Source organism: Polyodon spathula, chromosome 10 (assembly GCF_017654505.1).
Source record: "Polyodon spathula isolate WHYD16114869_AA chromosome 10, ASM1765450v1, whole genome shotgun sequence".
In the NCBI taxonomy this organism is placed as follows: domain Eukaryota; kingdom Metazoa; phylum Chordata; class Actinopteri; order Acipenseriformes; family Polyodontidae; genus Polyodon; species Polyodon spathula.
In genome coordinates this window covers 36,227,129-36,240,912 of record NC_054543.1, presented here as the reverse complement: position 1 = coordinate 36,240,912, position 13,784 = coordinate 36,227,129, and the positions used below count along the sequence as shown (strand labels likewise).

At 36.6% G+C, this 13,784-nt stretch overlaps 1 protein-coding gene across 3 annotated transcripts in view; it reads right to left on the bottom strand.

Moving 5' to 3' along the window:
- Positions 1-1,781: 1,781 nt before the first annotated feature.
- The window catches only part of chn1 (chimerin 1), a 46,707-nt gene continuing 34,704 nt past the window's right edge, over positions 1,782-13,784 (bottom strand). For all 3 annotated transcript variants that reach the window (XM_041261819.1, XM_041261817.1, XM_041261818.1), the window contains 7 exons: positions 10,491-10,568; positions 9,092-9,176; positions 5,182-5,355; positions 4,196-4,273; positions 3,038-3,175; positions 2,517-2,622; positions 1,782-2,011 (listed from right to left, as the gene is read on the bottom strand). In XM_041261819.1, coding sequence (XP_041117753.1) covers positions 1,840-2,011; positions 2,517-2,622; positions 3,038-3,175; positions 4,196-4,273; positions 5,182-5,355; positions 9,092-9,176; positions 10,491-10,568 — 831 coding nt within the window. In that variant the 3' untranslated portion in view covers positions 1,782-1,839. The remainder of the gene's footprint in view (positions 2,012-2,516; positions 2,623-3,037; positions 3,176-4,195; positions 4,274-5,181; positions 5,356-9,091; positions 9,177-10,490; positions 10,569-13,784) is intronic.

Genomic DNA, 13,784 nt, shown 5'->3' with positions numbered 1-13,784 from the left:
AGACACATCAAAAGAGCTAAACTATTTGCAGAGCAGCAGTGTGAAATTAAACACAAGCTGCCAGAAATGAAAAGGTCATCTCCTGCTGTGCTGATTGCTTTCATTAAATCGACCTAAAAGCTGGCGTTTCCAAAATCGTCAACGGTAAATAAAAACAATTTTAATATGCTAATAGGATTTACAACAGCTTAAAAAATACTGGCAGCCTGTCTCTGGGAGACTTCAGTGTGTACATGGTTCTTGACTGGCTCAGCTTGATCTGATTGCATGTAGTTCTGTTTGGTGCGCTGTCAAAAAACCTCATCCCCTCTGCATCGAAGGGAATAGGACTCATTTCAAGACTCCAGATTACCTCCAGGACAAGCAAACACAGTGCTTACCAAATACATTAGAAAGCACTTTCATTTTTATGCAAATAAAGAGCTATTTGTGTATGGTGGTGGACCACTACTCTATTTGTTTTCATTTTTTTAAAACTCCTCTTTAATAATTCCTACAATAGGAATCAATGTGTTGGACAAATATCTAATAAGAATTACATGCTGCAAAGAGTCTGTGGAACAGGTTTATTTCCCCTCAAAACAATCTTAATTAACAGCAATGTTAGAAAGCATATACATGTGAGTATTGTTATTTAAAAATAAGTAATTTATAAAGAAGTACTCTCTGAATACAATGACAAGGCTGGTAAAAGGATGTAGGCTTATGTGTGGTTTAATACATAAATACAGTGCATGTGTTACGATGTCAATATATGGGATTGTATTGTATAAGCTAATATGTTGTCTGTGCGTTGTCTCTTATTGTAGAGGAGATGTAATATCTTGCAGTTAAGGTCCTAGCTGCTCATGCGGTGGAAAAAAATGTCTTGTGATAAGAGATGCACACAACGTTTTAATTATACACTATATAAACTAAATTGTACTGAAACTTATCAAACATAAATAGTTGTTTTTAGCTTTAGAATTTTGCCATGTGTTCTGCGCTGTGGGTGATGTCTGGCACATGATGACATGTACAGTAATTCAAGCTATTTATATTGCCTCTGTTAAATTATGCATTTAACAGCCTGGTTAATTAACATACTTGGAAGCTTGTATATGACGTACATCCTAAAGTTCCACACAACACATGATTCTTGAAAGCAAACAATTAATAAATTATATATATGTGTGTGTGTGTGTCCATGCGCAAACCAAATACAAAAATCTTACAACTAAACAAAAATAAAATTTTGCACATGCAGTGCAACAGCTGTTGGAGGCAGGGTTACTTCAGTTAACATTGAGAGTACACAGATTACTTTGCTTCTGTTAGAAAGAGGCTTTGACCCAAAAGAAAATATGAAAAACAAATCCAACACAGGGTAAAAGAACTTCATACAGTATCTATGTAACATCCAGATATGGTGTTTCACAAAATCTGCCCATATTGCAATATGAATTACATTCACAGGACAATAGAAAAGCAAAGTCACAACCTTTACAATTTCACATACCTAAACACAAGCTGAATTACACCTATACAAAATAAAGAAACTACGCCAAGTTTGGTCCATTTCTGTAAAACAACCCCCGACAAAAATGGGGAGTCAGTCATGCAACAGGGTAGCTTTAAATACATAACCCACACCCAGTAATAGGGCAGAGGAAAAAGGACTCTTTTATACATGTTGATTGGAGTGTGAAATTACAATAATAAAAACTGTCCTTCCCTTTCAAGTCTCTGTACAAAAAAAAACAAAAACAAAATTGTAACAATTCAGCATCAAAGCTGAATTTAACAAAAAAAAACAAAAAACTATTTCCTTCATCCACCGAGTTCAATACACTTTTTTTTTTAAAACAAAATGTCCTCATGGTTTATCAGGGACTCTACCACCTGTCTCTGATAGCGAATGTCATTGAGAGACGCCATTGCATCCAGGTCCGGTGCTCGCATCAGGGTGGGACCAAACACAATCCCCAGGTTCTCAGCGTTCATGAGACTGTCCTTCTCGTTGAGAGTCACCCTGGAACAGGAGCACAGGATGGTTAGCAAGCGGAACTAATGCACAGTCATCGGATATGGGCTAATATGGAAACCATCCACACTAGATATAAAATAGTATAATTTAGGACACAATGCCTTTATATGGTAGTACTGTAACTATTAATCTGTCCTACAGTATGTATTAAGTGGTTGCTACAAATAAATGACTGTGTAACTTTTCTTTCTACTAGCTTCAGTACTATATCTGCACTGCTCCCGTTGGATTGCAGTCAAACTTTTAATTTCTAATATATTCCCTTCCATTTGAAAAGTCTAAAGGTCCACTACTGCAGAGCTGCCTTTGACACCCCTATTCTAGCTTCGCTGGAAAGAGATTCCCAATCCAATTCAAGCTTGCTTGCTAACACTAGTGGAGATGCTCATCTAATTTCCAAAGTATTTTCATTTACAAGCCCTTGAAATGTAAGTAATTTGAACTATTAATTGGAGGCAACACGTATGTATCTCCAGTTCATGGCATTTACCTCTTCAAGTGCCCCATGAGATACCTCAGTGTTTCACAGTGTGCAGGTGGCAAAAGCTTCAGTGCTTCGTGAAGGGCCTCGAGCTGCTCGTCGGGGTCTGTGAGCTCTGCAATAATAATCTGATCAGTTAAGCAGTCATGCATGAGTGGTAAGTGTGCCATGGTCCCTATGGCAATGTAAAATACACAGCACAGTAAATACAGTGTGGAGCACTGGGGTCCCTTACTTCATAAATATTAAAATATATAATTACATAAAACGTAAAGAAAGAAAGCATTTAAAGTCACCCTTGAAAAATTATGATTTTTTTTTTTTCATAGAGGCACTCAAAGCTGCAGTTTAAAATGTCCCTGGTTAATTTTTACAGATACAAATATTTTTGCATCTGTATACATACAGTATTTTTTCAGTTTAAAAAACTGCCAATTTCACATAAACACAACAATGTGTTATTAATTTTTTACCTGCATTTGATTTACGCCTAACTATAAAAAGACATCTTTATTTCATTATTTACTCACTTGCAGCTTCAATAAATCTCGGATAGGCATCATATGTGATCACGGGAATGGGCAAATCCCTGAAGTACAGTTTAAGTGCACCAGTGATAATATTGATATCTTCATAAACATTCACAGAAATATCTGCCTTTTCGCCATCTGTAGGGAAGGAGTTCCATTTAAAATATATAGCACACAGAAAGAGGCCCCTTGATTAAATTCACTGCACACACACAGCACAGTGGCATTTCTATTTAAACATGGTTTCAGAGGGCAAACCAATACCAGGCAGCTGTAAGAGGCAAGATAAATCCCATTGCACAAGCATCTTCAGCGCCCAGTCATGCCTGCCTCTGAATGCTGGAAGCTGTCAGTTATTCTGTCCAGTCTAAGTAATGAAGAGCTTTATAAGACAGAATGTCTGGCCTAGTTCTGCTGCAGGTCAACGAATGGCTATTCTCTCAGCAAGCATCACAGGCAGACAGTCAATATAATAATAAACATATTTTGGTTTAGAGGAGTCTGTATCTACTCAAATATCATGCTGAGTGCACAGCTGACACAGTACTTGGTCTTAATATGTCATTAACTCCAGATTCCTATCTGCTTCTTAATCTTCCCTTTCTGGAGGGTAGTAATCACTAGTTTCTACATCATGTACCCACTTTTCCAGTAATATCAAAAAGCAAAGACTGCTTCATTTACCCCAGTTTAAATCATGTTTATGCAGACTGCTTGTGTGCATTAGGGATAGGACTGGAGTTATCACCAATAAACTATAAATCTAGATATATCAGGTCTTGCTTTTCTATAAATCTTCACTTGTACAAATGTAATTACTGTCAAGCATATATAATGCAGCCTATTTCCCTACATTTCCGATGGACATTTATAAAACTATTACCCTTTATTTAAGTTTGTGTATTTGAAAATAATGTTTTAATGTCTGCAAAGGCATGCCTGCATTCCCCTTTGAAGTCAGTTTACTTATGGGTGCTTGCACTATAATGTTTCACAGCTTGGTATGCAGTTGAATATAAAACTATTAAAATGCCAATGTGTTGTAATTCAATTACCCTATTAAGTTACATTCTACTTCTGCACTGTAATGTAAAGCAGCACACATGGCTATGGTTAAGTTGGTTTATTATTGGGCTGAAAGGTTCAATGAAAACATACCTCTGTCAAATGCCAACTTGACGTCTTCTATTAAGTCACTGAACCCTGATACTCTATACAGCCCTTCTGACTTCAGACCTATAAAAGATGAAAAAGGTGAAGAAATATACCAATAATAACCCTAAAAAGGGGACCAGATCTACAAACCAGCTAAGGATGAGAGCTTACTACTGTGTGTTCTTATAGAACTCGTCTGGAAATGTCCTGTTTTGTTTCACACTGTCTAAAACTGGTTGAAGTGTTGTGCGACAAAGAACGCAGGATATTAAAGGTTAATCTCAACTCTTTAACGTGGGTTTTAAATGGAAAACTACTAATTAAAATAAAATGAGTGCAAACCTTAAAAAGCCTCTTCAAAAAATAATAAAAACGTATACTTCTGTTAGTGGGGAAAGAGATTTTATTATACACATAAAAACGGTGACCTGTTATAGAAGTTGTGCTAGAGTTGTGCTTTCTGGTGGTGGTTGTCTGTAAATATCTAAATGGGCCAGCTGGTGAATGCAGCCACAGTGTTGAGAGACTTGCTATCATTGCCCTTGTTAAGACAAATACATTTGCATTAATTACAGTACAGGTGACCTCATCTTCAAGGATTAGTACAGTGAACAGAAATGGCTCTGAGCATAATGACTTATTCCCTATCGTGTCAGGATAATTAACCGCACTGAGACACGCTTTCTCAAACCAATCTCACTGGGACTGCTGTAAAAAGGCAGAAATGCTTGTTTAGGGTTAAAGCTGAACGTTCCAATATTTCGAATGTATAGCCATTTTAAAAAGAAAAATAAATTACTAAATGATAACACATATAAAAACTAAGCAAACATTTTAAAAGGGAGAAAAAATACTAAATTACAGAATACAGCTAAATAACAATCTTATGCAAATCAATTGAACATCTTAGTCCTCTGGCCCCCTTGTCTCATGGATATAGATACAGTAAGCTCCATGGATGAGGATCTGGAATTCCCGATGGTTCTTACCTCTAGACTCGATTTCTCGTATGCACATGTCTACCACCATTGGCCGCTTTGTGTTGTGGGCTTTTACCAGTGTGGTAAGGTCACAGCTGTAGACCTTTTTAACATGCTTCAGGTCTGGCTTGCAGTCATTTGGAACCACCTTGGAACATTGTTTGTGAACATTTAAACCACAGTCTGAAGAAAAAAAGATTAGGGGAAATTAGGTATTCCTGTATCATACAGAACCAAATACAGTTCAAAGTGAGGACCAACCTTTTAAAATAAATGTCCACACACAGCTAAAAAAGGGTTAAAATAACCGGCATATGCCTATTCTCCTTGGCAAAAACATCTGGTGCATCCCTATTGGTTCGTCAACTAAGAAAGATGAGCTAATCTATTAATTTAGTTTAACCTGTTAGTAACAATGGCTAAAAGGGTACATAAGGACCTTTTTATTTTATTGTGTTGCATGTTCCCATGTGTTGCTACAACTGTTTACATATGTAATGAGGGATTTACCAGTGAGCAGGAGGATGATGGGAAACGTAGTTGAGAGATCCATGGGGGTACATGGGAAGCCATCTTGAGCAGGCAATGCAATTTAAAAGTTTAAAAAAAGTGGTCAAAAATGTAAAAAAAAAAAAAAAATTAAAATACAGAGCTTACGTAAAAAGTAGCAAAACATGAGCGCATGTAACACAATAAAATAAAAAGGTCCTTATGTACCTATGAAGGCACATTCTAGCAGTGAATACAGTATATAAATATATATATATATAATACTGAAGAGCTGTATTTGACTTTTTATGAGCTCTACTCAGAATCGCTGAATTATTTATGATATAAAAGAAATTAGGTTGAAACCAGTTTAGGCTTTTAAAAATGGATACTGCACTGAGAGAAATCCCCGTACGAAGCAATTTTCTGAAATTATAAATCAGTGTAAAAACTTGTGCTTCCTCAAATTAATGCATACTAGGCTAGGATATTGAAGAATGTCATGTCAAAATACATCTCTTGAATACAAATAGTTGTGCTAAGCAGCTGCTCAAAGTTGTTGATGAAAAATCATTAGAACAAGCATAAAAACAGTTTAACTGTGGTGTAAATCATGTATCCAGTACAACAGAGAACTCGTTTCTTTGTTATATTATGCTATGTTGTTTTCACATTACTGAAACGTGAATCTTCAAGCTTGATTAACATTTTTTTCCCCATTCCCTGAAGGGGTTTGAAATGCGTTACTTATTTTCACTGATGCAGAAATGCAATTACTTTGGGAGATGACAATCATTCTAGTACTTGATGAAATAATTGTATTGACTCTCTTACTTAAAACCAGTCTTTATGTTCCGGTCAGAATCACTATGGTGTGTTGTATTGCTTCCAAAAATGCTCTTAACTTCGTGGTGGATGAGAGGTGCAAAGCAATGGCCATTCCAATCCAGTAATTGTTTTCAACCCAACCCTAAAATACTTAAATCAAAGCAACTGCACCTTAATCCAGGTCTTCAGCGGTTCATTTCCATAAAAAGTGTCGTGGAATTGCTCTCAATACCGTAGTTGTAAGTGCCTGTACTAGATTAAGACATTTACCAACAGAACCTGTACCCCCACAAACACTGTTAGTACCCAATTAGTATTTACCATAAAAAAGAAACAGATACACAACAGTTATTTTAAATGTACTTTCTTGTCTTGATCTCCAAGATTTCTGAATCTTCATTAAAAAGGCACATTAACCCATGTGAGTGCACTAGCTGCTTTAGCAGCTTCAGCTTTTGAATTTGCATACACTTATGCAAATCTTTCAAACTGCTTGGAGCCCTTCTCTTCATTAACCAGGTCTGCCAGCCTTGTTTTCCTGCATAGGTATGATGGAATTAGGCTGCAGGCAGACTTCGAGGAGAAAATATGGCATTACATGGACAAAGCAGAGACATGCTGTAATATCTAAAAGATCACTTCTGCTATTAATTGCAATTATCATAATTTTGTTATTAGGCTTGGAAAATAATCAACTAATCTATTTATAAAACATTGATATTTTAAATTAAAAGGTATCAAAAGAAACTGTACAATTATTGCCCTACTTATACTGGTTTCTAAAACACTTACACAGTATACATGTGTGAATGATTTACCACTATCAGCGCCAATGAACATATGTATAGTACAGTTTGTCACATTAATAACTTATGAATACATGCATCAATCTATTTTCTCTCAAGATGATGAGCTGGTCTAATTACAGGACATGTATGCCCCATGGCAGATGAAATAAAACAGAGCATTTCCTTTAATGCACTCTTAATATGTAAAGAACATTGAACAGAAATAACTTAGTGTAAAACTTTACTCTTACTGGTTTTTCTACATTCTCAATATTCGTGGTAAGTTACACACTGCCTGTTTCGATCTATTGTATTATTTATTAAGGTGAAAGTCATAAACCCTCATTTGATAAAACACAAATCCAGTCATTTAAAGGAGTGTCGGGTTTCATTAATAGCGATGTATTTTGAAGTATGCATTTTAGGGGTTGGTTGCAAATGAATTAGTCTTTACTTCATTATTATTTTAATTAGGGCAGACATTTTTCAAAACAAAATATGACCTAGTATTTTCTTTCACAATCAAAATCCTGTTTACATACCACTCACGTATCACACAAGGTGAACTTTATATTGTATTGGCTCGAGCAGCAGAATTTCTACAACACCATCAATGGAAGATGCAGATCAATAATAATAATAATAATAATAATAATAATGATAATAATAATAATAGCCTCATCAGATCAATAGATCAGACTTGGGCTCTACTTCCCAAGCAGCTCACAAACATCCAGCATGGCTGGTCTTGAGTTTTTGTGAGCTCCTGTAGCGAGCCAGACGCATTTGGCAAACTGAGATTTAGTTGGCTGAACAACACAATACAGCTCACTATGAGCTCTCTCCAGAGGAACAGTGCTATTTAAGAACTTTCTTCTCCTTTTTAGAGTCTGTCTAACTACCTCTTGCTTGTTGTTTTTGCCAACTGGTATCTTTGCAGTCATAACCTTCTCTGTATTTTCTGTTTGCTTTGAATAGTTAAGTAGGAAAGATGACTGCCTACTGAAATGAGAGATAACTTGCAAACACTACTGCTGGTACATGTCACAATTATCCTCACACCAAGACCTTGATGAACGTACAGAGGCGCAGGATGCAGACATTATAGCACAGTAGATGACAAGACTCTTTAACAAACCCTTAACACATTAAAATACATGAAGCAACCTTTGATTTAAATTCAGAAGTTCTAAACAAAATGTAATGTTCAGTAAATAGCAGTTTATTAATCAAAGTTGTGTTATTAAAAAAAAAAAAGTAATATATCTTCCTATACAAATGCACAGCTGGTAGTCTAGAGATTTAGGATTATTTAAAATGTTCATACTGTACAGGATTATAACCATACTGTCCTAGGGCTCTGGGGCTTAGAATTAATTTAATTTTTCATCCCACTGTCTAAATACAGTAGAAATATGTGACCTACAGAACTGTGTCTTACTTTAACCTTTAATCTGCGTTATACATCTAGCAGAAAATAACAGTGGATGCCACGGGTATTATTGGTCTCCTTCCAATGGGAAATTCAATAAACTAGATAAAACACAATTATTTGAAATGTTCGTTCTAATCATCAAAAGGGGATGTAAAGCACTCAGTGACACTCAACACATTCACCATTCACATGGATTCGCTTGAGCTTTGCTGCTTTTTTCTAGAAGAACCTAAAAAAAAAAAAAATCATAATAAAAAACAGCTGCAGTGAATTCTTAGACTTTCCGGAGTATTATGTTCCACTGTCAAAAAGGATTAAAAGGACCTAAGCAGCAAGTCAAAGCAATGTCACAGGATAAAAGAAATGCAAGTTCAAGTACCTGCACATTTCACTCCCTGAGCAATGAGACCCCACATGAAGTTGGCACAGTATTCACACCAGTGAGGCCCCCTAAACGTGTGAACCTACGAAAAAATGGAAAGCAACAAAACAGGATTGGCAAACACTCATTTATTAGAATAACATTGGAGGAAGGCCTTGTGTGGCAAAGAGCTCCTTTGTTTTTACGGCATGCACATACATACATAGAAAAGTATATGGAATTGACAAAAAATCATTCTATTTTAAAAAAGATGAAAATAAATATGTAGGCAGTGTTTATTAAATAATAAAAAAAAATGTGGCACCCAAGCAGGGGCAGGCAATATGTCCTTAGTGACGTGCAAGTGGGGGTGGGTTGTCATGGAAATAAGCAATAATGTTGCAACCGCAGCAACATCAAAAACAGCCGTCCAAAGAGAGAGAAAAACAGACCAATGTTTAGGCTTCGAATGGCTTGAAACTTAGCAGATCCCAATTTAAAAACACTATTGTTGCGACTAACCTTGTCAAATACATTAAATGTGTTTGAATGAAAATTTCTGGCAATGGTATTTAATTCCTTTTCTTTGCATAGAAATGAATACATATCTGGTGCTGTGGATAATGCTGTGCCATGACATATTTACAATACTATGCAAAACGACATTTAAAACATGCAAAATCACCTCCAAATGAATTGACCCTGTTTAGTATTCTCACAACATAGTGAATATATAAATAGTAAATATGGAGGGTTACATTTAGGGTTAGGTATAAGATTTATTTTGATGGGACACAAGCGGCACTAATAATGTACAATTTAGCATCATACTGCACCATAGCACGAAGTAATGCAGTAAATTAGCATGGAAAATATATCCCCTTGCACTTCAGATCTTTGCTGAGCTTTATTTGTAGTTGGGAAATCATAGTAATTATTTGAACTATTTATGCTTTTCTGGAAGAGCAATGTACTGCAGTTAACTCAGTACTGACTATCAGCAAGGCCCTTAAAATATTACAAACTGGAGTGTACAGTAACACAGAGAAATGAATAAATAAATGTAGTGGTTTTGCCAATGTCAGCAGTTTCCCCATCTCCCACTAACACTGTTCCCTCCACTAATCACTTCATTTACAAGATAGGGGAGGATGACAAACAACTGCTGACAGAAGCCAAACCAGGACATGCTCTTTAACTGCAAATGGCCAGCTTCTCCATCAATATTCTCAAATTAACCAGGCTCTACCATCACAGCTATATTTACTATATGAATACATGCCAATGTGCCTTTTGACAAAATTAATAACGAATTAAAATGATTTAAAAAAATTAATAAATAAAAGCCTTTTAACGACACCTCCAGCATTCCTCTAATATCACAAAGTAATAATGCTTCATTTTTTTCATTGCTTACCTTGAAATTGTGGACTTTTTCATATTTGGGAGTTCGCTCGTTCTCTTTCAGCGTGGCTCTCCTAACCAGCGAAGTCAGCTGTGAATAAGCAAACAGTTTCAGAGGCTGCCACAGAGTTGCAGATGGTTTCTGAGGTCCCATCTTTATTCCCAGAGCAGCTGCCAGTATATCCTGCTGCGGAGCCTCTGGCTTTGGCTTTGGAACCAGAGACTTGTTCCCTTTCCTGCGTGAACGTGACTCCTTGGATGGCATTTTGATATCCGAGAACAAATTTCCCCAATTAAAGAACTGACATGGCTGTAGCTAAAACTAGTCAGAAAACATGCAAGATGAATGTACAGTATCACTGGTTTGTACTGGTTTGCTGGATACTAAATTCGCTGTACATTAACCTAGCCCACACGTTGGCAAATGGACACTGTTTGTCGCATTGTTTCATAAAGAAGAGAAAGCTTCTTACTTCAATTTCAAGAGACACTGTTACACACTCCCTCTCCCTTAACAGTGAGAGATGAGGAATTAGCAGCTTATTCTACACAGTAACCCGAACCTTTTACCAATCCTCAGTAATAATAAACCCTCATCCTCTGTATTCTTCCATGTTACATCTACAGGCAAAAAAGATGAATATTTAAAAAAATATATATATATCAGGGCTCTAAGCTCCTTTCCTCTTCTCTGAACTGCTATTCACACTGGAAATCATAGCTCCTGCATGTACTGCCTGCAATCAGTCTCCAGCCACAGAGCTGCTGCCAGGCCAAGTGTAGTGCAGAGGGGGCTGGGCTACAGCAGTCACGCTGGAGGAGTCAGGTCATTAAGGAAGCAGCTAACCAATAAACTAAAGACTGGCCCTGCTTTATCGCTTTTAGAACCCCCTCACCGCTTTCATAAAGGCTCAAGAAAAAAAAAAAACTGACAAAACACGTAGAACACACTTCAGTGGGATGATAATAAGGGATGAATGAGTCATGCATCATCACTGAATATTGTAAGTGCATCAATGGGGGGGAGGGGGTATTGCTCAGGATCTGTACTGTATAAGCCTGTGTGAAGGGCGTTTGGATTTTTAGATTTCCTAAAAGTACAATGACATTACTGTAAAAGTACAAACTACACACAATGAATAGCATTATTTTTTTATTTGACTCTCCCGCAGAGAACTTGCATTCATTTTGAGAGCTCTCCTAGTTTTTTGAAATCCCCAGCTCTCAAATACAGCTAATTTTTTGGGGAAGCAAAGAAATCACTGTCGGGGTGCAAGCTGGCACCGCCCGCAATGTCAGCAACATTTTGAAAGCTGCGTACTGGATAATTTATTGGCTCCCTATTGAGTTGCAAAGCCGTTTGCCAATTCCCATATTGGAGAACACAGAGCAAGGCAGTGCACTTACAGAGTACTGTGCTTTGAAGCGATGATACCTGCTGGTAGTGCTGGCATTGAAATCAACATCTATCTGATAACTGCTTCAATAAGAAAAATAAACAAGACTGCTTCACAGCCACTCCACAGAAAAGCGAGATGACATTTAACAGTGTCCTTTTAATGCTGTTGCTGGGAGTCAGTTAAGCCTATTCCATCTCATAACGAGAAATAGGAGTCACACCACCTTATAACTGGTTCTGCAGTTTAATAGACCACTTAATAATAAAAGGGACACAATGAGGGGTGTATGTTTGTATTCATACTGTATACAGAATGTGTATACATGATCATCAATCTTCATTTTTTGGTGCTTAATGTTTTGTGAACAGAGATTAAATTCACACCAAAAACAATTCAGTTACAGTTATATTTTTTGTGAAGACTTGACCTTTAAAGTTTATCTGATTAATGCTGCAGACATACTTTGATGCAAAGGGTAGCAGGTGAAAGCCTTTAGCTCCTGTCATAAAAAGCAGTCATGATGATGTCTGTTGCTGTGGAAACACCACCCTCCGCGTGTTTCCTGTACATCCTGGACTTGGTTTTAATTAAACATGAAAGACAAAATGTTGAGGAACCCAGAAAAAAGCAAGCAAGCTGTGAAAACTGACATTGCATAACAAAACTATAGACCCGCAACACTTGAGCAAAAGAAATGCTTTAGGGATGTTTGTGGAATTACATTCCCAGACTTTTTTTTTAATAGTATCACAGGTGCAGAACACATTATATTGCTAACCTGTTTTTACTAGCATGGTTTAACATATCAATAGTAGCATGATTAAAGAAGCTGTCTAGACTATGTTGACTTTGAAAAATATCCATTACTTGGTACCATCTTTCATGACATTATTCAAAGTGACCAACACAGTGGTGTGTAAATGTATTATAACACCAATATTTGCCATTTACATCCTTTATTACACCTACCTCCATGAAAACCTTGGTGTGATAATTTCAATTTTTGGACAGTAATCTGTGATATAGAAACAATAAACACATATGTAAAAATGTTAGACCACTTTGTGCTTTTATTGAGCATCTTAAAGAACTTCTAAAAAGTCTCATGCATTTTATCATGTGTGGCTATGTGTTCCTTTTCACTTACTATTCTAAAAGAATTGCACCTGTTGTCAATTAAAATGACAAGCACTAATTTGCTTACTCTGACAATTTCCCAAGATTTTCAGTTATGGTGGTTTGATTTCATATGCACAACAAATCAAAACAGAAGCAATGGAGTGTTCTAATAAACGAGCACACTCTTGTACACTCTGTCAATGCTTCTTAAAATACACATTTTTTTTTTTTTTTTTTTTTTTTTTTTTTTAGACAGAAAATCTAATTTCAGAGTATCTTGAGAAGCTGTTCCATGTTCCACATGTTATTACAGAACGATAGTGAATATAATGGGTTCCGCCCTTTCCAGGGCCTTGCTTGTTATTACGACCACAAACGTGATTTGTCACAGGTTTGCCATTTAGCCATTCATCAAGTCTGCTCCTATGGAAATGACAAATGGGCACTACAGCCTGGTGAAATCCACAGTGACCTTCTATCTCAATCTCAGCAAAACAGGTTTAACTGTTCATGCGCCACATAGAAGTTAAGTATTGGAAGCTGTTTTCAGAAAGGCAGGCGGAGGTAGGGACGGATGGGTTATGTAAGCTCATGTTCTTTTTTTAATGCTTTCATTCCAATCATCACAATAGGGTTGTTCAACGGGGCGGTTCTTTCTTTCTCAGTGAGCTCGCTCTCTGTAAGTGAACTCTGACTAGGTTAAGCAGCATTAAGTTTCATTTTGAATAATGCTCATCTAATAATACATTAGAACTGCTTCCCATTGTGTAATGAGAATAATATTATCA